A 27134-nucleotide genomic window follows, 5' to 3' on the forward strand; every position below is an offset into this window, starting at 1 on the left:
AAGATGCAGATGTAGTGAAAAGAAGGGCCATCTGTACCCCAATGTTCACAGCAGCAATGTTCACAATAGCCAAACTGTGGAAAGAGCCAAGATGCCCTTCAACAGACAGATGGATAAAGAGATGCTACCATGTTAACAGACGCAGGAGTAATGGTGAGAATTTTCAGGGTACAGTTCACACTGAGAAAGTGAGCCTCCAATCATTATCACTTTCTAGAAGAATCCCCTCTCCCAATCTATTCTCACAACCTTCTCTGATGCCCACAATACCCCTGCCCCTGGCAGATACACCTAAATCATCCCTTACTGCCAAAAAGTATGCTAGGAATTTCTCTGGTCATTCACACAGCAGTCTGTGCTGAAGTGTGGGGTTAACCTGCAGTATTCCTCCTGCTTTCTGGTTACAGCCCAAACAGGGCTTTAGCAGGCTCACCAGTCCATAGAAGACACTCCACAGTAGTCTCCCCGCCACCAAGCCAGGCCAGACTCTTCTCCCATCTCCCCTGTCCTATAGCTCTGAGGAGGCCCAGCCTCCTTGTACAACTTCTAGCATACATTTCCTAACACCTGCTCATTGCTGGGCCATATGCAGAGTTATGACGACAGATGAACAAAGCTGTTTCCACTCTCAAAGAGCTCCCTATTTAAAGGGTAACAGGAAAATAGACTGCTATTTAAAAGAAAGAAAAAACAAAGCAGATATAAAGGGTTATAGAATCCCAGAGGAAAGTAAGAGGGAAGGGTTGAACATGCCTGGGAAGAGGCTGGAAAGGCATCCTGGAAAAAGTGAAAAATGAGTTGAAAAGAAAAAAAAAAAGAAAAAGACTATAAGGATAGAGCTGACAGTGCAGAAAAAGTTTTGCTGGAGAGGAACCACTCCCACTTCCAGGGGACTTCTCCTCATTATCCGAGCTGCTGAGAAAGGAAGACAAGGTGTAGGCTCGCCTTCCTCTCCACAGCCTCCCCCCTGCCCCAACAACTACTCTGCAGGCCTCTCTCCACACCCTTCTCCATACACCTGCTAAAAGCTCAAAGGCTACACTAACCGTTGGCCCAGGATTAACCACAGTAGGCATATACTAAAAATCGTAGCTACCATTTATTTAGGGGAAATTAGGACACGGGGAACTTAACAAATGTACCCAAGGTCACAAAGCCACTGAATGATAGAGCCGCTGGCTTGATTTCAAATGGAATTCTTATATTCTATCTTGCTTCTTCCACCAGAAGTGGAGGACAAGACAACAAAGTACCAAAAAACACTGAAATAGAAGCCAGAGACAGGGTCTGAGCCATGGCTCAGCCATTTAAGAGCTTAATGACCTCTAAAAACTCAACTCATCTCCTAAGCCTCCATTTCTCTGAGACATTCCCTTCTGAGGAGGAAAGGCCCCCTCAGTGAATGATCGGGGGCCAGAGTGAGGCATCAGCCAAGGCCTCCACGGCAAGCTGCCTTGGGACTTCGTGCGTCAGAGCACACCTAACCCCTGACCATGGACGGCACTGTTAGGAGAGCCCCGGAGAGATCATGCAAGCTTAGAGCCAGCTCTGCTGGCAGAGACTGAAAAGGCCACATGTGCTCTGTGGCCATGAGGGGAGGACGGAGATGGCTTCTACTGTCGGAAAATGCGCCCTGAGGTGCTCTGTGATGAGCCAGTCTGACCCTTCTTCCCCCTTCCCAAGCTCAGAGGCTGCTGGGGACAGAGGGACCCTGATCACTCAGCAGACCTTTGCGGCTACTGCACAACAAACCTCTGATCTGAGATTTCTCAAGCTTCGACTGAGGGCAGGATTTTCATTAAGGCTGGGCAAGGTAGCTGTACCTGGCCCAAGTTCTCTGGGGTGTTTATCTACTACCTGCTTTCTGGTGAGTCCGAAGGACCACAGCCTTAAGAACTCACCCTTGGGGCAGAAGCAGCTCAGCAGTACCAGCCATCACACTAAGGCCTGCGTGGGGTTGTGGGGCTGGATTCGGCATTTTAGCCCATGCTTAGATGGGAAACAGAGCTGGAGGGAAACAGGACACAGATCAAGGGATTCTCTGCAGGTACCCGTCATGCATAGCTCCATCCTTGCAGAAGTCTCCTGACAAAGAGCTTCCTAGTATTTTCCTCAGATTCCATCTGGCAATTTTCAAAAATTTTCTTTAACGAGCCATCAGTAGGAAAGTATTCAAACAGTATTTGCCATCCGGACAGCTGCTAGATTCCAAAATCTTAGCTCCCAGGAAAACACCCAGCTCTATCAGAGTCCTTGAAGGAGGGACCCAGTAAGAGCCTATTTAATGACCAAGCCCATCTTACAAATAAGGAAACCTAAATCTAAGTAGGAGAACTGAATTGCCGAAGGTCACTTGATAAGGCAAGGGCCAAGGACCAATTCCTAAAAGTACAGGATACAGACAGCAGAGGAAGGAACAGACTTCCTGTCTTTTATCCTTTTACCAGGACACTTATCAATCAAAGGGTTTCCCTTCAAAAACCATGGAATGTTCACCTGAAAGCAATCAAAGATCCTTTAGTTCGATTGTTCCATAAAACAAACCAGAAAACACATCCTGAGAAAACCAACCTATACAAGGTCATACAGTAAGTGAAACTTTGGAAAAGAGCAAGGTACTTTACCTTCCTAAATTTTGTAAGAAGTTCTCTAAATGGAAGTCTAAGAGTTACAAAAAAATCAAGCTCTACATGTTTTATTACCATTGAGATATAATTCATATACCCTAAAATTCACTCTTTTTAAATGTACAATTCAGGGGCACCTGGGTGGCTCAGTTGGTTGAGCATTTACCTACTGTTCAGGTCATTACCCTGGGGTCCTAGGATTCAGCCCCTGCATCAGGTTCCCTGCTCAGCGGGGAGTCTGCATCTCTCTCTCCCTCTGCCCCTCTCTCTGCTCATGCTCTCTCTCTCTCTCCCTCAAATAAATAAATCTTTGAAAAATAAAAATAAAAAAATGTACAATTCAGTGGTTTTATCATATTTACAAGGTTGTGCAACCACCAGCACAATTAATTTTAGAACATTATCATTACCCCAAAAGAAACCTTATACCCACTAGCAGTCCCTCCCCATTTCTCACTTCCTCCAGCCTCTGCCAGCCACCCATCTGTCTTCTGTCTCTACGGATGTATCTATTCTGGATATTTCACATAAATGGAATCATACAATAGGTAATCTTTTACGTCTATCTTCTTTTACTTAGCGTGCTTTCCAGGTTCACCTATGTTGTGGCATGTATTAGCACGTCATTCCTTCTTGTGGCGGGATAACAGTCCATTGTACTGATATACTACCGCTTGCTTAGCCACGTGTCCACTGATGGACACTTGGATTGTTTCCATCTTCCGACTACTGTGAACAGTGCTGCTCCGGATATGTGTACCCGGACTTGTTTGAGAGCTTGTTTTCAATTCCTTGGGTTCATTCCTGGGCTATACGGTAACTCTATGTTTAACTTTCTGAGGAACAACCACACTGTTTTCCATGGTAGCTGAATCATTTTACATTATCATTAGAAACGTACGAAGATTCTAATTTCTCCACACCCTTGCCAATACTAGTTATTTTCCACTTTTTCTCTGTTTTTGTTTTTAAGGTACCTATCCTAGTGTGTATGAAGTGTCTTCTTACCTCTCAGAAAACACTGTTTGTTGCTGCCCTCTGACTCCGGTAGGTTAGGTCACATGTAAGCTATAGGCTATATGAAGGTAGCCTAGGAGAAAATACCCCTCCCATGCTGGTATCAGCCTAACCTGCTACACTAGCCCCTCTTGCTACCTCTGGCTCCCTGGACCCATTATCTGCACCTAGGACTCTGGTTCCCATGCTTTCCAGCCCCAGCTGATGTTCCCAGGTAGAATCCTTTCCTACTTTGACCTGCAGTTTCTAATGCACCCTTTCAGATATGGTAAATCCTATTTTGATACAGAACAATAACAGTCTGATAATATATCTCAGAAGACTAAAGAAGGCTTTCAGGCTGCGAAAGGCCTCCCCCTCCTGGCGGGGAACAGAGGACAGCCTCTGCAAAAGTAGCCTAGCTTTTATTACTGGGTTTGATTCTTCTGCTGTAAGGGTCTTGCTGGTGTATACAAAGAGAGGGGTGTAAGCTGTTCATGGGAAAGCCTAGTAAAGCTCCCTTCCATTTTTCAAGACTCAGCTCAAGAATGATCTTCTCCATAAAGCTTCTTGGACTCAAATTAAAAACTTGTCCCCATTTTGTGCTCCCAGCTGAACTCTGGAAAGGTTTCCATGATAGCTATAACACTGTATTTGTTGATCACTTACTGTATTGTTGATATGCTTATCTCCATTTAGATGGAACTTTTTTTTTAAGATTTATTTGTCAAAGAGAGAGAGCACACGCAAGAGAGCGAGGGAGCTTAAGCAGGGGAAGTGGCAGGCAGAGGGAGAAGGAGGCTCCCTGCTGAGCAAGGAGCTGGTGCAGGACTTGATCATGACCTGAAGGCAGATGCTTAACTGATGAGCCACCCAGGTGTCCCTAGATGGAGCTTCTTGAAAGCAGGGACCCTGTCATTTATACTGGTACACAGTAGTTGTTCAATAAATGTTAGTAAATGAGAGGCCTTTGCTCAGTAGTGGGCCTCACATAAATGCTAGAGCCATCCATTGTGTCATTTATTCAAAACTTATAAATGAATGGTAAGCAAAAATGTGCCCTAAGACCAGAAAGAAAGAAAGAAAAACAAGCAAGCAAGAGAAGAGGAAGAGGAAGAGAAAGAGAAAAAGGAAACCAGTCTTTTCTCATGTTGCTTTGTTTCACATTTTCAAAAGACACAGACCTTCTGGAAAAGGCAAAACTACAGAAAAGTTAAAAAAAAAAAAAAAAAGACCAGTGGTTGTCAGGGACTGAGGGTGAGGGAAGGATACATAGGTGGAGCACAGAGGATCTTTAGGGCAGTGAAACTAGCCTATACGATACTGTAATGATGGTAGGTCATGTCATTTTACACTTGTCCAAACCCATAGACTGTGCAACACCAAGCGTCAAGTCAAATATAAAGTGTGGACTCTTGAGTGCTGGTGATATGTCCATGTAGGTTCACCATTTGTTACAAATGTACCACTCGGGGTGGGGGGGTGCTGTTAACCATGGAGGGGGCTATGCAGGTATGGGGGCAGGGGCATATAGGAAATCTGTGTATCTTCACTCAATTTTGATGCAAACCTAGAACTACAATTAAAAATAAAGCTTATAAAAATTTTAAAAAACCAAAAAAGTACAGTTAACAAAACCAAAAGACAACTGACAGAATGGGAGAAGATATTTGCAAACGACATATCAGATAAAGGGCTAGTATCCAAAATCTATAAAGAGCTTATCAAACTCAACACCCAAAGAACAAATAATCCAATCAAGAAATGGGCAGAGGAGGGGCGCCTGGGTGGCTCAGTGGGTTAAGCCTCTGCCTTCGGCTCAGGTCGTGATCTCAGGGTCCTGGGATCGAGCCCCGCATCGGGCTCTCTGCTCAGCAGGGAGCCTGCTTCCCCCTCTCTCTCTGCCTGCCTCTCTGTCTACTTGTGATCTTTGTATGTCAAATAAATAAATAAAATCTTTAAAAAAAAAAAAAGAAAAGAAATGGGCAGAGGACATGAACAGACATTTCTGCAAAGAAGACATTCAGATGGCCAACAGACACATGAAAAAGTGCTCCACATCACTTGGCATCAGGGAAATACAAATCAAAACCACAATGAGATACCACCTCACACCAGTCAGAATGGCTAAAATTAACAGGTCAAGAAATGACAGATGCTGGCGAGGATGCGGAGAGAGGGGAACCCTCCTACACTGTTGGTGGGAATGCAAGCTGGTGCAACCACTCTGGAAAACAGTGTGGAGGTTCCTCAAAAAACTGAAAATAGAGCTACCCTATGACCCAGCGATTGCACTACTGGGTATATATCCTAAAGATACAAACGTGCTGCTCCGAAGGGGCACGTGCACCCGACTGTTTATAGCAGCAATGTCCACAATAGCCAAACTGTGGAAAGAACCTAGATGTCCATCAACAGATGAATGGATAAAGAAGACGTGGTATATATACACAATGGAATACTATGCAGCCATCAAAAGAAATGAAATCTTGCCATTTGCGACGACGTGGATGGAACTAGAGGGTATTATGCTTAGTGAAATAAGTCAATTGGAGAAAGACAACTATCATATGATCTCTTTGATATGAGGAAGTGGAGATGCAATGTGGGGGGGGTAGGAAAAGAAAAAATGAAAGAAGATGGGATTGGGAGGGAGACAAACCATAAAAGACTCCATCTCAAAAAACAGACTGAGGGTTGCTGGGGGGAAGGGGGACGGGAGAGGGTGGTGGGGATATGGACATTGGGGAGGGTATGTGCTATGATAAGTGCTGTGAAATGTGTAAACCTAGTGATTCACAGACCTGTACCCCTGGGGATAAAAATACATTATATGTTTATTAAAAAAAAAAAAAAAGTACAGACCCACCCACCTCTAATGAGACATCAGCTTGGGTGCCTGTCAAGCCAAATGCATGGATGGGAAAATGTTCTACAGTCTCTGGCCCTGCCCGCTAGCTGCTTCTCTGGACTGATTCTTGGTTCTACAGCATTCTGCTGCTGGCATCCTCAACCAATGCCAACAGCCCCAAAGGGCAGGAAGTGGGCCCTAGAAGCCTGCTTGATAAAGATTAATTTTCTAAGAAATCTTACCACTTTTGTTCCCCAAGAGTTCACTTAGAATAAGGAAAAGGACGGCAGGGTTGGCCATTCCCACCTTGCAGATCTTCAGGAATTAAACAACCTAATTCTCTCAAGTAATCCCTGGCTGAAGAGACTACTCCTTCCTTCAGCCTGAGTGTGTCTCTGTGACTCCGTGGAAGTCCACTGAGACCTCTGTGGCTGTTCAAGGACATAAGATGATCAGCAATCAGTTCATATGCTCTGCATGTCCACAGTGAAAGCAAGGAACAGCTAAATGGCGCTCAGACCTTGTGGGTTACTTATTATCTCTGAGCATACCTTTCATATTTCAGCTTTTGTATTCTTGCTCTGGTTGTTTCTTCCACCTAGAATGTTCTCTCCTGCCACCTGCATGGAATAAAGCCCTACCCACCCTTACAGGCAGAGGTCACATGCCACCTCTTCTACAGGATGCCTTCTCTATCCCTCCTCTGGACCTCAGAAGCTTTGTGTACCTCTCCGGAACATTCATTTTATCCCTTTAGAGCAGAATAGGATTCATCCAGATCTCCCTCTAGGGTCCAGCACAGAACTGGCATAAAGTGAGTATTTTCTTAATGTATCTAATGAATGGACCCTGCATCTGGCTGGATTAAAATATAACACTATGCAATACCTCATGTTTTCATTTCTTAGTGGAAAGAGCAGAGGTGCTGCCTTGCAGGTATGCCCAGGAGACCCAGGACCTCAGCCTGCCACCCCCACAGCCTCGGGTCCCACCGTACATCAGCAGCCCTTCTCTCCACAGCACTCACAGAGAGGAGGCCCAAACAGCACTGTGTCCAGGGCCTTCAGCTGCAGCTTCTGCCGATGGCTCCGGTCTGTCATTTTCAGCACAGTCCCTGTCATGGTGGTGTTGGTCACAGCGAGCCTGTTGAAACAAAGAGGAGGAACTCAGTTTCCTGCCGCTAAAACCAGGAGGATTACTGGTAGAATTACCCACCTCCTCCAGGAACACTTCCATGACCTCTAGCTCTTGGTGATAGCTCCCCTCTGCACTCCAGAACACAAAGTCTATACCAGTGGTTTTCAACAGGGAGTAAGGAAGGACACATAACATTTACAGAAAATGTTCCCCTTTCTGCCCATGTCCACCATCTCCTGAGAATACTACTCTCTGAGAATTATCCATCTGTGACCATTCCCACACCCAACTGCAAATTTTCCGTCGTGTTTCCCCTGCCAGGGATTATCCACTATACACCTGTCCCCATACTCCCACCATTTGTAAATGCATTCTCCTGTCCAACCCAGCTCCAAACACCAGGCCACATGACCCAGTGATTCTGAGGGCCTCTGATCCTAACCCACTGCCATTAAGTATAAACCTGCTGATGACAAACTGCATTAGTCTTGTTATCCTGTATTTGAGTCACTGCAATTTACTCCCAGTCTGATTACTGTAATTTTTTATGACCTTCAACATACTATTCATGATAACTCTAATAAGAGAGGGTCTGTAAACAAGACAATGACCCAGAAAAAACTGGACTTTGTTTCTCTTCTGCTGGAACACAGTGTGTATAGGAGGAGATGGGTATAAGATATGAAAGGTTATCAGTGCACTGGTCTGGGCCCCACACATGAGCATTTACCACTATCCGACTCCATGAAGGCAGTGCTCTTTTGATGCATAGTTTTCTGATGCATAGTTTTGTCTCCCCTGGTAGAAAAGAGCCCTCTGACATCGTGGTGTGTGATTTACACTCCTCCCTGGGCATGCAGGAGCAGCTACTTCCTTCTCTAGCCCTGGGAAGCAATCAAGCCAGCCCGCCTATAAGAGAGACACTGCGATGGGGTGGGGGGTGGGGGGCGGCGGGTAAAGGGGTCAGGAGATCAAGCTTCTGGTCCCAGCTGAGTCAGCAACTCACTTGTCTGATCCTGAGCAACTTGGTCTCCCCTCTGGGACCCCATTCTCCTCCTGTATAAACTTATGGAAAATCAGATGCTTCCTACAACCCTGAGAGTTCTCAGGGTTCCTCTTTAGAGAGAACACTTCTACCAGGTGTACTGGCCTTCATCTAATTCATCAAAATAAGTGTCATCTTTTCCACAGTCTATTTGTCAAAGAAACCTAAGAATTGGAATAGTATCTATTTCTGAACAATGAGAGAAATGAGAAAGGAGCTAACATTTACCAAGCAACTGCTGTGTATCTTGTACCGTTCTGACACTTCGCATACAACACCTTAGTCCTCTGACTTTGGGAACACAGTTCTGTCATTAGCTCCACTTCACAGGTAAGAAAACTGGGACTTAGAGTTACCTGCCCAAAGTCACACAGCAAGTAAATGGCAAAGGCAGGAAATGAACTCAAATCTTGCAGACTCTTCTTCCCATTATACCATGCTGCCTCCTTCCCACACACCAAGCACACCACCCACTGAGGTTCCATGCTTCCTACTCTCACTAAGGTGCCACAGCTTGGCTTCCTCTACCCCTCTGCCTGGCTTGGCTGGGTCTGGCTACAAGAGGGCTGCATGACCCCATGACCTGAGAACTGACTTCTTATGTTTTAAGGATAATGTTTATCCTTAGAGTTTTAATCTAAGCCATAGCTATTCCTCAAGATGGAATGAGCCAGGAATCCACAAGGCAATGCTGCTGTTTCCATGTGTAATGAGAAAGAAACCTAAATCCTGGAGCTTCATGGTCAGTCATCTATTTAATGGGGTCTAATGCATTTCTTTGTCCTCAGGGCCCAGGAGAGAACCCTGCCCGGGGTAGATGATTGGTAACGTTTTGTTAAAGAGAACTGCACTGAATATTTCCAGGAAGCCTATCTTCAACTACATGGGGAAAGAGGGAGATGCAGTGGAAAAAAGCAGGGCACTTATAACCAGGGAGACCTGGGTTCAAATCCCTGCTCCGCCACTTACCAATTTGGATTAAATCATAAAATATCTGAAATTCTTGGGGCACCTAGGTGGCTCAGTGGCTTAAAGCCTCTGCCTTCGGCTCAGGTCATGATCCCAGGGTCTTGGGATCGAGCCCCGCATCAGGCTCTCTGCTCAGCAGGGAGCCTGCTTCCCTTTCTCTCTCTCTCTGCTGCCTCTCTGCCTACCTGTGATCTCTGTCTGTCAAATAAATAAATATAATTTTAAAAAAAAATCTGAAATTCAGTTTGCTCACCCAAAAGCTGGGGTAGTTAATTCCTTCCTCCCAGAATTGTGAGGGTCAATTGAAATAATAGGTAGGCAAGTATTCTATAAGGGGATGTACCAACATTAGGATTACTACTCTCTCCAGAGTAGAGGAAGCTGTGAAGAGAAGGCTGTAGGTAACAGAGGAGGGAACAGGTAGCTCATCTGGGCCTGGACAGCAGTGCCCGGTAGCTCTGGGGGTAGAGGCTGCCATGTGTGGGCATTCCAACAGCTTCACCTTCCCCTTTCCCCTTTGTGGAAGCTCATAACCAGGTCCACCTACGCAACAAGATGACAGATTATACGTAATCAGCACTAACCAGACAGTGAGCCCTTTGAGGGCAGGGGCAGGCTGTTGTCATTATTATTCCCAGCACCCAGCACAAGTGCTTGTCACAGAGCAGGTACCCAGTAAATATGTGTCGAATGAATAAGTAAATGGATTAATAACTGAATGACACATGGCACTAGTTTGACATCACAAGAAGCCCACGCAGTGCTCCATCCCTTCCCCTCTCCCGCCGCAGGCCCCGGCACACTGTGCCTGTGAAGGAGGCAGAGTTAGGGCACCACAGCCCTTGCAAGAGTCTTTCCGGAAAGGAGGCTGGGGCCGAGGGAGTCATGCCGGCCTTGCACTGCCTCTTTAGAGCAGATACACGGAATATGGATAATTCAGAGGAGGCTAACAGAGCCCCCAAGGCTCCTGCTGGGGGCACAGCAAAAGAGGAAAGAAACATCCACAGGCTTTGAAGTCAACCCAGATCTAGTTTCAAATCAGTTTTGCCTCTAACTAGCCACGTGACCTTGGAAACGTTACTTAGCCAGGTTCACCATCTATATGCAATAACACCTACCTTACAGGATTGATGTGAGAATTAAATGAGATACTGTATACAACATGTTGAACAGCAGTGCCTGCCATGTACTAAGCATCCAATAAACGACAGCTCTTAGTACTATGCCCAGGCGTGGCAGAAATACTAAATGAGAAAATGGATGCCAAGTGACCGTCATGCTTTATGGTAAGTGCACAACAGACGTGAGAAGAGGAGAGGTCTACAGATTCTGCCCAGGAAAGGGTGGAACCTCGCTTAACTGGCCAGAGCAACCTGAAAGTAGGCGACCCCCCACCCCCGCATTCCCTACACCCCCAAGGGTCCTCCTGACCTCGGCATGGCATGGCCACTAAGCTGCAGCTTCCGGAAGGTCTCCTCATATTGAGGCAGCTCCACATATGTGATCAGCCACTGCACCACCTCGTCGACGGTCCAGTTGTACACTGTGGGAAGAGACAAGCCAAGCCATGACTCCAGAATGCAAGCACTACCGGAACTTACCGTCAGAGTCACATCGGCCTTCTCACTGACCGCACACTTATGTGCTTATAATCTCCCCCTCCCACAGAATCCTAAGTATTATGGAGTACATACTGTACTTTCTGTTTGACCTGTAGGGGATGGACTCGCTCTTCCACTATACCACCATTTGGGATGAAGTCATCCTGAACTAGAATACGATCATGATACTACTACTACTAAATGCCATTCTTTACCTGGCACCTACTACATGACAGGTACTGCTCTAGGAGCCTCCTATACATTAACTCATTAATCTTCACAACTACCATGTGAAAGATAGGTCCTGTTTTATCCCTATTTCACAGATGAAAAAACTGAGTACAGAGACATTATATATAACTTTCCCAAAGCTGCGCAGCTAGGAACTGGTAAAGCAAAGGTCTGGACTCAAGCAATGTGGCTCCAGACCGTTGCTCTCAGCCATTGTGTACTCTTGTGCTCTCGTGCCCTCTCTCTCTACTTGACAGATAAACAGATGGCTGGATGGATGATATCCAGGATATGTATATCAGATGACACCCACTAACATGGGCATGCTGAACCTAAAAAGCCTGGGAGCAACTGAGTTTCAGCAAAAACATCATTTTATTGTATTTGAAGTTTGCTTTTACTTAATGTATCAATCTGGTTTTGTTTATATTTGTATACAAATTTTATATAGTGACTTAAACCTCATTTTGTTTATACACTTTTAAATAATAATTATTATAACAAAAACAATTTAAGTCAGCATCGTAGGTCCAAGATAAATTATTTCCCTTAAAAGGGATCTGTACAATCCTCAAGTTTGAAAATGACTGCTGTGAGCAGCAAGAAGCCAAAAAAGTTCTGAAGCAGAATGAAATAGTGAGATTCTCACCCACTTCTCTTAAGGTCCGTCCATGTCTTTCCCAAAAACTGCCTTTCATCAGAATGCTGTCCAGTTTCCCTCTAAACGTGAGACAACAGTGAAGACATGGACTATGTCCCATTCACTGTTGCCCACCCCACCCCACTATCTCTAAAGCAGGGCTACTCTGGGGGACCTGGGTGGCTCAGCCGGTTAAGTGTCTGACTCTTGATGCTGACTCAGGTCATGATCTCAGGATCGTGGGATCAAGCCCCGGGTCAGGCTCTGTGCTCAGAAGGGAGTCTGCTTGAAGACTCTCTCTCTTCTTCTTTCCTCTTCCCGTCTCCTGCTACCCCTCTCCCCAACAGTCTCTTTCTCAGCCTCTAAAATAAAGAAATAAATCATAAAATAAAATAAAGTAAAATAGTATACATACATATACATACATAGTAGCATCAATAAGAATTTACTCAAAGAATAATGACTCCCACATGAGGAGTTCCAGACAGGTTCTGACTGTGGGCCCCCAAAAAGAAACAAGAATCTCCTTAAATACACAGCAGCAACAGCTCGGGTGTTGGGCTGTTTGCGTCACTCTGAGGGAAGCTGGAGAAGCTGGAAGGCTGGACCTGCCCCTTCATTCTCCTACCTCCCCTATAGCGCGGCCCAGCCCATGGTGCAGACTAGACACTCAGACACCCTGCAGGAAACAAGGTTGAAGGAAAAAATGCTCCAATCTCTCAATATCCTCAAGAAGCTTCTAGAAGTTCTGAAGCCAAGAGACTTTGGGGGTAAGCTATCTGCAGAGGCACAGGAGATGAGAAGGGGAAGGGGCTTGGGGAGCTCTAGTGCCCCCAGACTGCATCCCAGAAGACAAGATCCCAGAGGCTTAGGCTAAGGGTGTTTAGTCATTGCTTGGTTAAATTTCGAATTCCCAGACTAGAAAACATTGAAAAGAAGACAGAAATTAATGTCCAAGAGCTACATTCAAATCCTAGGGCTTGGGAAAGGAGGGATGAAAGAGCAGGGTTAGAAAAGTGGGACATGGGGCGCCTGGGTGGCTCAGTTGTTAAGTGTCTGCCTTCAGCTCATGAACCTGGGATGGAGCCCCACATGGGGCTCACTACTTGGAAGCCTGCTTCTCCCTCTCCCCCTCCCCCTGCTTGTGTTCCTTCTCTCACTGTGTCTCCCTCTGCCAAATAAATAAACAAAATCTTAAAAAAAAAATACTCTGTAGTAATGTTGAATACTAATAAATTTATTTAAAAGAAAGAAAGAAAGAAAGAAAAGTGGGACGTATTAGCCTTTTCTTCCTGAGAAGGAACGTATCTGCCTCTGTACACATCTGTCGACATGACAAATGTGCTCCTGCACTATGGTCTGGAATGCCGGCTAGTAAAGGTGTAGTAGAGTGACACACAGATCTGAGGCAGACAGACAAGTACCGGCCTGTGAAGTGCAGAGAACAACACGCTCCCGCCACTGCTGCCAAGGGCACTCGGCCGCGTCTCACACAAAGGGACCTTTCTGCTTGGCATGTGGAGTGGAAAGAAGGCCACTTTTTTGTTGCTAGAAAGGCCTGCGGCTAGCTGAGCTACAAGGGCCTTTTGTCTCCTGGGAGGACGCCTTAATACAAGTGCAAGCATAGACGCAGGCGTAGGGGAACTCCTCTAGCTGCACCCTCTGCCGTGGCGCAGATGGGCAGGAGGCACTCTCGACCAGGGCTTCTCAGTCTGCACCGCTGACATTCTGGGCAGGATAATTCCTTGTCAGGGTGCCGTCCTCTGCAGTGGAGTGTGTTTAACAATATTCCCCAGCATCTAGCCACTAGACGTAGCATGCTGCCAGTTGTGACCCTCGGAAATGTCTCTGGGTACTGCCAAATGTTCCCTGGAGGACAAGATGCCCCACCCTCCCCGGCTGGGAACCACTGCTCTAAACACTACATTAAGTGAGACAGAGGGGCTGTAAGGGGGCCACCGTACTCCAGGAAGGACGGACTCTCAACATAGTCAGCCCCTACATGGCTAAGCTATGGGGGAAAGGATAAGGGCTTCAGCTGTGAGGATAAGTCTCAAGAGAGTTCTTCTGTGTGTGTGCATGTGCATGTGTGTGCTCCACACACAGTTCTGTTACCGAGGCAGACACCCTATCTAGGTAGGCTCGGCAGCATGGTATGACCATCCAGAGTCACCCCAGTCTGAGCGAAGTAAGCCAGGATGGGCTGCATCCTTGTCAGAGGGCAACCCTATGTCCCTCTCGCTCAGTAGTCAAGGCGAGATATGAGGGCCTCTTGCCCCTAAGGTTCAAATACCTAAAAGCTAAAAGTCTTGTTCTGCTTTCTTATTCCAAAAGAGAAAATGGGAAGAATCCCCAGGCCAAAGTGAGGAAGAACATAAAAGCAAGTACTGAGAGCTGTGGCTGTCAGTAGAAGGCCACAGAATTTGGCAAGGAGGGCTTCGTACAGATACGGTCTCCAAATGACTCATGTGTCCAAATTCCAGGAGGACATGGGAGCAAGAGACAGTCTTCTAAAGTCATGAGCCTCTCATCACCCTGAGCCTGTCCGTGAAGTCCCGGGAGAGATCAAAAACTACATCTCTGGGCAAAACGACAGACAACACTACAAGGAGTCAGAGAAGGACAACCCTTGGCATTTTCCATACCAAGTCCTTCCTAAAGAAACCTAGGAGGTGGCTAACTGTAGTCTCTAACCCTTTTCATGACATACTCTGTGTTTTGCATATACCTTGCCAATATATGATGATCTGTTTATAAATTAGATTCACGTGCAGACATGAGGTACATTATAAAACATACACAGAAATTAAAGAATGAGATAAATGCAATAGAAGTACAAGCTATAGCATTGTCTTGTGGCACCCCAGCTGATTGTCTTGTGCACCTGGACACCCCGGGGCAAACAGCAGAACTCCTCCAACACAGAAGACCTGAACTTCACGGCTCCGCCCTGGATGCCATCTCGGTCGTAGCTCTTACTTCAGCAGACCTTAGATAGAACCAGGATCTTGCACTATTTTCTCATGCATCCTTGGACACTGCTCGCAGATTTCTAGGTCTTCGCTCTTTCCAGAAAAGCTCTTTTCCCTCTTCGAGGCCTGCTAAACACCAACTTACTCTCCTACTTTATTCTGAAATAACCACCCAAAAATGAAGTCATTCAGGATTGCCAAATACCCAGCCATTTTAGAATGCTAGATTTTAACATATATATGAAAGAGGAAAGAGGTGTGAGCAAAGACAGAACTTTAAATGTGAGGCCTGTTCAGAGAACATGAACTCCAGTTTGTCTGGAGTCAAAGGGTAACATACAGAGATAAGAAGAGTGAGGCATTACTGAGGCCAAACAATAAAAGGCCTTGCACGCAGGTAGTCTCAAAGTCCAAAATCATTTATTCACTGAAAAAAACTAAAATAAAAACAAACATCAAACACCTACTACTTGCCAGGCACTGCTCCAGGAGCTAGGGATACAACAGTACACACAACAGAGCCACAGATCCCTGGTGCTTATACGCCGGCGGAGAGAGACACCTAGAACTAGAACACCATAGACAAATAATTCTATGTTGGGTGGTGATAAGTACAATGAAGAAAAACAAAGCAGAATAAGAGAAAAAAGAATGGCACTTCCTCAGATCGCGTTCGGGGAAGGCCTCTCTGATGAGGTAACACTGGAACAGAAAGTCAAATGAATGTGTGAGCCATGTGCACACTTGGGGGAAAAGGCATTCCAGAAAGATGCAAGAGTAAGTATTACTCCCTAGCACTTGAGCTATAGTGATACCTCCGGGAATATGCCAGAACAGATCCTCAGACTTGGCCAATTCTTTCTCTTGCCAGAGAAAGAATAAGCAGTAAGAAATGGGCTCCTGAATCACAATCTCTTTCCCCTAATGGACAAATGAATGGCTACAAATGAAGCCCTTGTTTAGTTTTGTGGTTTCAAACCCACATCGCCAAAAAACTACGTCTGCCAGTCCCTTCTTTGCATCTCCCTCACACAGATGTTAGTCACTTGATCTATCAGTCAGCTTTGCTCAGCCCTTTGGTCAGCCAGTCAGCACAGTGGTTAAGAAGGTGGGTTTCTATTTGAATTCGGGATCTGATGCTTACTAGATGTAGGACCACAGACAAGTTACTTAACCTTTCTGGGCCTCCTTTTTTGTCACCTATAAAATGGTAAGAATCACAGGTCTCACATCACAAGAGCAAAGCGAAGATATGGGAAGCTCCTAGCATACATAAATGCCAAGGAAATATTAGGTGTTATTAACATCACTGTTCACCAAGCTATCTTTGGCTACCTACTCTGGTAGGTTCTGGGTGAGTTACTACATACAGAGACCAATATGCACAACTCCCATCACAAGGGCTCTCTCTTCTAGAGAAGGAGCCATATAAGAAAACACATGAGGATAAGACAGTGTGATAAGTGTTACATCACAGGTATGTATGCAGGGGGACCAAGAAAGGAATGGACTGACTGCTAGAGTGAGAGAGAAAAGGCATCACAAAGTCTAGCTTCTTATCTGGCTCCTCTGGATAGAGAGCACTCCCAGACACCTACGGAATCTTACCAAAGTGGCCCTCCCTCAAAAGTAGTTCATGGCATAGGCCTATGGTTTGTCTCTCTGAGTGGCTTCTTTCTGGCTTTCACTAGCAGCTTGCTATCTGCACCTAGAAGGAGGCAGGGGTCTTGGTTTTCTGATGTGGTGTCAACCTCAAGCCCTGAATCATCACTGTAAAAAGAATCCGGCCCTCAGGCCCAGGCCTCATGTGACAGGCACACTAGGCCACCCTTCACCAACCAGGTTGACGTGGCTGCAGAGTAGGAAGAGAACTTAGGTGTCAGAATGTCGAATGATCTTGTTTAAGATACACAATGGCAGAGGCAAGAACAAACTTTCGTCTGCCTCATCCCTACACTGGGCCAGGCCCTGTGCTCAGAGTTAAGATATAAAAATCACATAAGATAATGTCCTCAAGCAGTCTGGTGTGAAAACAGGCAAGGGAACAGATAGTTGCAATTCGTGTGCTAAATGCCATTATGAGGCCTAACCTAGCGTATGGTTTCCGGGGAAGATTTCCTAAAGAAGGGTACACTTAAATTGAGTCTTAAATGTCAAATAGAATTTAATCACATCAACAAGGGGGAAGGACAGAGGGAACAGTATATATGAAAGCAGCAAGGGATGAAAGGAAATGATATATCCCAGTAACTGCAGATAAATCAGTGCAGCCATAGAAGAGATGTGGTGAAAAGTTGTAGAAAATAAGGGGCACCTGCATCCCAATGTTCATAGCAGCAATGTCCAAAATAGCCAAAGTATGGAAAGAGCACATATGTCCATCCACAGATGAATGGATAATGAATATGTGGGATCTACATACAACAGAATATTACTCAGCCATCAAAAAGAATGAAATCTTGCCATTTGCAACAACATGGATGGAACTAGAGGGTATTATGCTAAGCAAAATCAGTCAGTCAGAGAAAGACAAATACCATATGATTTCACTCACATGTGGAATTTAGGAAACAAAAAAGATGAACATAAGGAAAAGGAAGGGAAAATAAAATAGGAGAAAAACAGAGAGGGAGGCAAAGCATAAGAGACTCTTAACTACAGGAAACAAACAGGGTTGCTGGAGGGGAGGGTATGTGGAGATAGGGTAACTGGGTGATGGGCATTAAGGAGGGCACTTGTTGTGATGAGCACTGGGTGTTATATGCAACTGATGAATCACTAAGTTCTACCTCTGGAACTAGTAATACACCAAATTTTAACTAAATTAAACTTAAATTTAAAAATTCAGCAAAAATGAACTTTTGGGACTTCATCAAAATAAAAATCTTCTGCATAGTACAGGAAACAGTCAACAAAACTAAGACACAACCCACTCAACAGGAAAAGATATTTGCAAATGACATTACAGATAAAGGGATGGTATCTGAGATCTATAAAGAACTTATCGAACTCAACAAACAATCCAGTCAAAAAAGGGGCAGAAGACATGAACAGACACTTATCCAAAGAAGACATGCAAATGGCTAACAGACACATGAAAAAATGCTCAACATCACTAACCATCAGGGAAATACAAATCAAAACCACAGTAAGATATCACCTTACATCAGTCAGAACTGCAAAAATTAACAAAACAGTTAACAACAAATGTTAGCAAGGATGTGGAGAAAGGGGAACCCTCTTAACTGTTGGTGGGAATGCAAGCTGATACAGCCACTCTGGAAAACAGTATGGAGGTTCCTCAAGACGTTAAAAATAGAGCTACCCTATGACCCAGCAATTGCACTGCTAGGTATTGACTCCGAAGATACAGATGTAGTGAAAAGAAGGGGAATATGCACCCCAATGTTCATAGCAGCAATGTCCACAATAGCCAAACTGTGGAAGGAGCCAAGAAGCCCTTCAACAAATGAATGGATAAAGAAGATGTGGTACATATATACAATAGAATATTACTCAGCTATCAGAAAGGATGAATACCCACCATTTGCAATAAATGGATGGAAATGGAGGGGATTATGCTAAGTAAAATAAGTCAAGCAGAGAAAGACAATTATCACATGGTTTCACACAGTGGAACATAAGGAATAGCATGGAGGACGACAGTTGAAGGGAGGCAAAACTGAAGGAGGAAAGATCAGAGAGGGAGATGAACCATGAGAGACTATGGACTCCAGGAAACAAACTGAGGGTTTCAGAAGGGAGGAGCATAAAGGAATGGGGTAGCCAGGTGATGGGTATTGAGGGGGCATATGTTGCGATGAGCACTGGGTGTTATACACTACTAATGAATCACTGAACAGTACATCAAAAACTAATGATGTACTATATACAGTAGTTAACTGAACATAATAAAAAGATTTTAATTAAAATTTTCAAAAAAATAAGAAAAATAAGTAGATCACAAAAATAAGTATGGGCCTGATATGTTAATCTAGCATAATGCCAGGTATATAGAAGGTATTCAGTTAATTTTTTTCTTTTTTTAAAGCAGGCATGTTTATACAAATTGTAGGAGAGAAAACAGTAACTTTTGGGGCCAATACTACAAAGGTGAATAAGGCATGATGGAGAAACACAGTATTAAAATATGAAGAAACTCTCAGGATATAAAGACAACCAGCTTTTTATTTATATATACATATAGAATCTTTTTCCCCCAACTAAGATAATTCCATTGAGATTACAAATGGACATTTAATTTTAATGCATCTAACATCTCATAGATAAATATTTTTAAAAATCAATGGCATTTTCTATAATAATTTGTTTCATCAACAACTACTGAGCTTTCAAGTACCTTATTTTGTTGAGTCCCAAATGAGACAGCAGTTGTAACCTAAGCTTACTGCTAATTCTATAGAAACTCAAGTATTACCTAACCAGTAGAAGAGCCAATATTTTTGTATCTTCAAAATAACATATGATTATCATATATGATTACAAAGGAATTTACTTGTACCATCTTTAGCAATACCTTTATTCATCCAAGTTCCAATTAAGAATATTTCTTCCACCCAGGAATTTGGTATCCTAGCATGACTGTTTCATTATTTTTTCAAAAAAATTTTTTTGATGAGAAGCCACTGAACAATGTAAGCAGAGATATGGTCAGATATTTACTTTTGAAAAATCTCTCTGGAACCAATCAAAGGACAAACTGCAATAGAGCTAGAATGAGTCAAGAATAGTATGAAAGCATCCAAGCAAAAGATAATTAAGCTGAGGTTTCTGCTTCAGGCTAAGATGAAGTAACAAGAATGGAATTCATCCTCCCTCCTGAGACAACCAAAACAAAAAATGAAAAAAAAAAAAAACAGGAGAAAAAAAAAGACAAAATATATGAAACAATGGTTTTTAAGACACTGGACATCAGCCTAGAATGGACAGTGATCTTTGAGAGATAGTAAACAAATGAGGCAGGTGATACAATTGCCCTAGCTTCTGGCTTTGAGAAAAGTTTCAGGCTACAATGCAGGGAGTGGAACTGGGGTTGAGAGGGAAAAAATGGAAGTACACTACCATATGGTTCTTACACTATATGTGATAAGATATAATAATATCTTGAAAAATCTCATGTATTATTGGTGGGAATGTAAACTGGTGTGGTCACCATGGAATGCAGTATGGAGTTTCCTTAAAAAATTAAAAATAAAATTACCATATGATTCAGTAATGCTACTACTAGGTATTTACCCAAAGAAAATGTATGTATCTAATTTGAAAAAAATGTATGCATCCCTGTTTACTGCAGCATGATTTACAATAGCCAAGACATGAAAGCAATCTAAGTATCCACTGGTAGATGAATAAAGAAGATATGACATATATACAATGGAACACTACTCAGCCACAAAGAAGAATGAGATCTTACCATATGCAACAACACAGATGGAAGCCATTGTGTGAAGTAAAATAAGTCAGACAGAGAAAAATAAATACCATAGGATTTAACTTACATGTGGAATCTAAAAAACAAAGCAGAAACAGACCCATAAAACAGAGAATAAACTTGTGGTTGCCAGAGAAGGGACAAGGGGAAAGGGCAAAATGGGTGAAGTGCAGTGGGATGTACAAGCTTCCAGACAGAATGAATTAAGTCACAGCAGTGAAAGGTAGAGCAAAGGGAATATAATCAGTGGCACAGCAATTGCAGTAGCATCATATAGTGACAGTAGCTACAGCTGTGGTAAGCACAGCACAAAATACAGAGTTGTTGAATCACTATGCTGTACACCTGAAACTAATGTAATTTGTGTGTCAACTATATTTCAATAAAAAATAAAATAATAATATCCCTAGAAATTAGACTGTGGGGTTAAAGATGCATATTTTATCTCCTAAAGCAATCACCAAAATAACAAAACAGAGTTAAATCAATAAAAAAGATAAAACAGAATCATAAAAACCACTTGTTAATCCAAAAAAGGCAGAAAAAGAAGAAAAGGTAATAAAAAAAACAGGAAAAAACAGAAAACAAATAGCAAGATAGATAGTAGCCTAAAATCTAATCACATTAATAACCACATTAAATGTAAATGGTCTCAATACCCCAACTAAAAGGCAGAGATTATCAGATTGCAAAAAAAGGTAAGACCCCAGCATAAACTGTTTATAAGAAATGGATTCAAATATAAAAACACAATGGGGTGCCTGGGTGGCTCAGTCATTTAAGCATCCAACTCTTTTTTTTTTTTTTTAAGACTTTATTTATTTATTTGTCAGGGAGAGAGCACAAGCAGGCAGAGTGACAGGCAGAGGCAGAGGGAGAAGTAGGCTCCCCACCGAGCAAGAAGCCCAATGCGGGACTCAATCCCAGGATCCCGGGATCATGACCTGAAGCTGAAGGCAGCCGCCTAACCAACCAAGCCACTCAGGTGTCCCTAAGCCCCCAACTCTTGATTTCAACTCATGTCATGAACTCAGGGTCGTGAGATCGAACCCGAAGTCAGGCTCCTCACTGGGTGTGAAACCTGCTTAAGATTTTCTCTCCCTCGAACCAGAAAAGACCTCGAATAGCGAAAGGAATATTGAAAAAGAAAGCTAAAGTCGGTGGTATCACAATTCCAGACTTCAAGCTCTATTACAAAGCTGTCATCATCAAGACAGTATGGTACTGGCACAAAAACAGACATATAGATCAATGGAACAGAATAGAGAGCCCAGAAATAGACCCTCAACTCTATGGTCAACTAATCTTCGACAAAGCAGGAAGGAATGTCCAATGGAAAAAAGACAGCCTCTTCAACAAATGGTGCTGGGAAAATTGGACAGCCACATGCAGAAAAATGAAATTGGACTATTTCCTTACACCACACACAAAAATAGACTCAAAATGGATGAAGGACCTCAATGTGAGAAAGGAATCCATCAAAATCCTTGAGGAGAATGCAGGCAGCAACCTCTTTGACCTCAACCGCAGCAACTTCTTCCTAGGAACATCGCCAAAGGCAACAGAAGCAAGGGCAAAAATGAACTATTGGGATTTCATCAAAATCAAAAGCTTTTGCACAGCAAAGGAAACAGTTAACAAAACCAAAAGACAACTGACAGAATGGGAGAAGATATTTGCAAACGACATATCAGATAAAGGGCTAGTATCCAAAATCTATAAAGAGCTTATCAAACTCAACACCCAAAGAACAAATAATCCAATCAAGAAATGGGCAGAGGAGGGGCGCCTGGGTGGCTCAGTGGGTTAAGCCTCTGCCTTCGGCTCAGGTCGTGATCTCAGGGTCCTGGGATCGAGCCCCGCATCGGGCTCTCTGCTCAGCAGGGAGCCTGCTTCCCCCTCTCTCTCTGCCTGCCTCTCTGTCTACTTGTGATCTTTGTATGTCAAATAAATAAATAAAATCTTTAAAAAAAAAAAAAAAGAAAAGAAATGGGCAGAGGACATGAACAGACATTTCTGCAAAGAAGACATTCAGATGGCCAACAGACACATGAAAAAGTGCTCCACATCACTTGGCATCAGGGAAATACAAATCAAAACTACAATGAGATACCACCTCACACCAGTCAGAATGGCTAAAATTAACAGGTCAAGAAATGACAGATGCTGGCGAGGATGCGGAGAGAGGGGAACCCTCCTACACTGTTGGTGGGAATGCAAGCTGGTGCAACCACTCTGGAAAACAGTGTGGAGGTTCCTCAAAAAACTGAAAATAGAGCTACCCTATGACCCAGCGATTGCACTACTGGGTATATATCCTAAAGATACAAACGTGCTGCTCCGAAGAGGCACGTGCACCCGAATGTTTATAGCAGCAATGTCCACAATAGCCAAACTGTGGAAAGAACCTAGATGTCCATCAACAGATGAATGGATAAAGAAGACGTGGTATATATACACAATGGAATACTATGCAGCCATCAAAAGAAATGAAATCTTGCCATTTGCGACGACGTGGATGGAACTAGAAGGTATTATGCTTAGTGAAATAAGTCAATCGGAGAAAGACAACTATCATATGATCTCTTTGATATGAGGAAGTGGAGATGCAATGTGGGGGGGGTAGGAAAAGAAAAAATGAAAGAAGATGGGATTGGGAGGGAGACAAACCATAAAAGACTCCATCTCAAAAAAACAGACTGAGGGTTGCTGGGGGGAAGGGGGACGGGAGAGGGTGGTGGGGATATGGACATTGGGGAGGGTATGTGCTATGATGAGTGCTGTGAAATGTGTAAACCTGGCGATTCACAGACCTGTACCCCTGGGGATAAAAATACATTATATGTTTATTAAAATTAATAAATTAATTTTAAAAAATTTAAAATATTTTTATTGTAAATAAAAACCTTTAATTTAAAAAAAAAAAAAAGATTTTCTCTCCATCTTCCTCTGCCCCTCTCCCCCCGAAACACACACACACACACACACACAAACACACACATAGATTGAAAGTGAATAGATGGAAAAAGACACACAAAACCAATAATACTCAAAAGAAAGTCATATTAATATCAAAGGAGATTTCAGAGCAAAGAATAACACCAGGAAAAAAGAAAGTCATTTCACAATAATGAGGTCAATTAATCAAGAAGACATAATAATCTTAAATCTTGGGGCACTTGGTAAAGAATGAGGCTCTTAATCTTGGGGGTCATGACTTCAAGTCCTACACTGGATGTAGAGATTACTTAAGTAAATAGACTTTTTTAAAAAATCCTAAATCTTTAGGCACCTAGTAAGAGACTTTCAAAATACATGAAGAAAAACTCATAAAATTAATATGCAAATCCACAATTACAGCTCGAAATTTAAATACTCCCCCTCAATAACTGATAAGAGCAATAGGCAGAAAATCAGGCAAGATACAGTAGACTTGAACAATACCATCAACCAACATGGCCTGACTGACCTTTATAGAACACTCCACCCAACAACATCAAGTGCACATGGAACATTTACCAAGATATATGATGTTCCAAAAAAAAAAAAAAAGATATATGATGTTCAGGGACATAAGAAAAAGGTCTTAAAAATATGTAAAGGATTCCTATTCCTGAAACCAACATTACACTGTAAGTTAACTAACTAGAATTTAACTAAAATTTTTAGGAAAAGAAAAAAAGAATAACTTAGAATAACTTGGAATTCCTTTTGTATGGAAGCCTCTACATTCATTTATTCACTACATTTATAATGTAAAATTGGAATATATTATGAAGTTATTGAAGACTGTATCAGACCAAAAAAAAAAAAAAAAAGAAAGAAAGAATGAATGAAAAAGTGATAATAAGGATTCACCATCAGTTGAGTTTTCACGTTAGAATATTTTACATTTTAGATATTTTTACAAGTTAGAAAAAAAGCAAACAATCACAACATATCAGAATTTGCAAAATACCTAAAGCAGGACTTACAGGAAATTTATAGCATTAAATGCCTATATTAGAAAAAAGGAGGGGCGCCTGGGTGGCTCAGTCTAAGTGTCTGCCTTTGGCTTAGGTCATGACCCCAGGGTTCTGGGATAGAGTCCCACATGAGGCTTCCTGCATGGCGGGAAGCCTGCTTCTCCCTCTCCCACTCCCCCTGCTTGTGTTCCCTCTCTTGCTGTCTCTCTCTCTCTGTCAAATAAATAAATAAAATCTGTAAAAAATAAAATAAAAAACCAGTTTTAAAAAAAGAAAGAAAAGAAAAAAGGAAAGGCCTCAAATCAATGATCTTGGTTTCCACCTCAATAAACTAGAAAAGAAGAACAAATTAAACATAAAGTAAGCAAAGAAAGAAAATAATAAAGATTAATATAAAAATCAATGAAGTAGCCAACAATAGAGAAAATCCTTGAGAATAAATATTGGTTCCTTGAGCATATCAATATATTAAAGGAATACTAAGAAAGGTTATGAATAAATGTATGCCAGTAAATTTGATGACTTAATGAAATAGACAAATTGAAGACACAAACTAAAAAAGCTCACTCAAGAAGAAATAAATAACCTTAGTCCTACACCTATTCAAGAAATTGACACTGTTATTAAAAACCTTTCCACAAAGAAAACTCAAGGATCATGTGGCTTTACTGGTGAACTCTAGTAAGTATTTAAAGAAAAATAATACCAATTCTATACGAAGTCTTCTGAAAAATTGAAGAATACTTCCCAATTAATTCAATGAGGCCAGCATAATCCTGATACCAAAAACAAAGGTATTATAAGAAAACTATGAACCAATATCCCTCATTAACAAAGATACAAAAATCTGAAACAAAATTTTACCAAATAGAACCCAATCATATAATAAAAAGATAATGACCAAGTGGGGTTTATCCCACACATGAAGGGCTGGATTAACATTTAAAAATCAATGTGGGGGTGCCTGGGTGGCTCAGAAGTTAAGCATCTGACTCTTGATTCTGGCTCAGGTCATGATCTTGGGGTTGTGTAATCAAGCCTCAAGCTGGGCTTATGCTCAGCATCAAGTCTCCTTGGGATTCTCTCTCTCTCTCTGCCCCTCCCCCAGCTCATGTACTCTCTCTCTCTCTCTCAAATAAATAAAATCTTTATAAAACAATCAACATAATTCACCACCTTAGCAAATAAAAATGGAAAAACCAGGCAATCTTCTCAATAGACACAGAAAATTCATTTGATAAAATCCAACATCCATTCCTGATACAACCTCTTAGCAAATCAGTAATAGAAAGTCACTTCCTCAATTTGACCAAAGGCTTTTGCAAAAGAAATCCCCACAGCTAATGTTATATTTAATCGTGAAAGATTGAATGTTTTCCTCCTGAGATCAGAAAAAAGACACAGATGCCTACTCTTACCACTTCCCTTCAAGACTGTATTGGAGATACTAATCAGGGCAATCGGACAAGAAGAATTTTTTTTTAAGACCTTATGTATTTAAGTAATCTCAACACCCAAGATGGAGCCCAAACCCACAACCGTGAGATCAAGAGTCGCATGCTCTACCAACTGAATCAACCAGGTGCCACCACAAGATGTTTTTAAAGACATTCAGATTGGAAAAGAAAATACTAAAACTTTCTTTAGAAGACATCATTATCTCATTTGAAACTCTGATGGCATCTTACTAACAAGTGAATTTATTAGCAAGGTTGCAGAATACAAGACCAATATATAAAAATCAAATTTTTACATATTTTACCACAATTTTAAAAATACTATTTATAACAACATCAAAATCTTTGAAATAGAAATAAATCCAACAAAAGACATGAAAGACCTGTATACTGAAAACTACAAAATACTACTGAGAGAAAGTATGTCTCCTAAATAAATAGAGTGATGTACCTTATTTATCAGAAAATTCAATATTGTTAAGATGTCAAATCTGTCAAACTGAGCAATTGATTCAATGTAATGGCAATTAAAATCCTATCAAGCTTTTTTGTAGACACTGATGAGTTGATTCAAGAACAAACAGCCAAAACTGCTTGGAAAAAGGGAAACAAAGTTGGAAGGTGAACACTATCTAACTAAAAGAGTTATTATAAGACTACTGTAATCAAAATAGCATGGTATTGACATAAGGACAGACAAACAGATGAGTGGATCAGAATACAAAGTCCAGGGCACCTAGGTGGCTCAGCTGGTTAAGCAACTGCCCTCAGCTCAGGTCATGATCCCAGGGTCCTGGGATTGAGTCCCGCATCAGGCTCCTACTTCTCCCTCTCCCTCTGCCTCTCTCTCTCTCTCTCTGTCTCTCATGAATAAATAAATAAAATCTTAAAAAAGAAAAATAAGAACAATACAAAGTCCAGAAATAAACCCATACTTGTATGGACAACTGATTTTTAACAGAAGGTATAAGGCAATGCAGTGGAAAAATGACAGAATTTTCAACAAATGGTTCTAGAACAATTGAGACATCCATGAGCACAAAAAAAGAACTTAGATCCACACTTAATACTAACATACACAAATTAATACAAAAGAGATCAGGGGCCTAAACATAAAATCTACAACTATAAAACTTCTAGAGGAGAACATGAGAGAAAATCTTTGTGTGACCATGAGTTAGGCAAGTATTT

At 42.4% G+C, this 27134-nt stretch overlaps 1 protein-coding gene across 4 annotated transcripts in view; it reads right to left on the reverse strand.

Annotated features, from left to right (window-relative positions):
• Positions 1 to 27134, reverse strand: part of STIM1 (stromal interaction molecule 1) — a 193085-nt gene that overhangs the window by 28611 nt on the left and 137340 nt on the right. For all 4 annotated transcript variants that reach the window (XM_080817817.1, XM_080817815.1, XM_080817816.1 and 1 more), the window contains exons 4-5: positions 11057 to 11168; positions 7502 to 7617 (exon numbers count right to left, since the gene is read on the reverse strand). In XM_080817817.1, coding sequence (XP_080673943.1) covers positions 7502 to 7617; positions 11057 to 11168 — 228 coding nt within the window. The remainder of the gene's footprint in view (positions 1 to 7501; positions 7618 to 11056; positions 11169 to 27134) is intronic.

Source organism: Martes martes (assembly GCF_963455335.1).
Source record: "Martes martes genome assembly, chromosome: 10".
Classification (NCBI taxonomy): Eukaryota; Metazoa; Chordata; class Mammalia; order Carnivora; family Mustelidae; genus Martes; species Martes martes.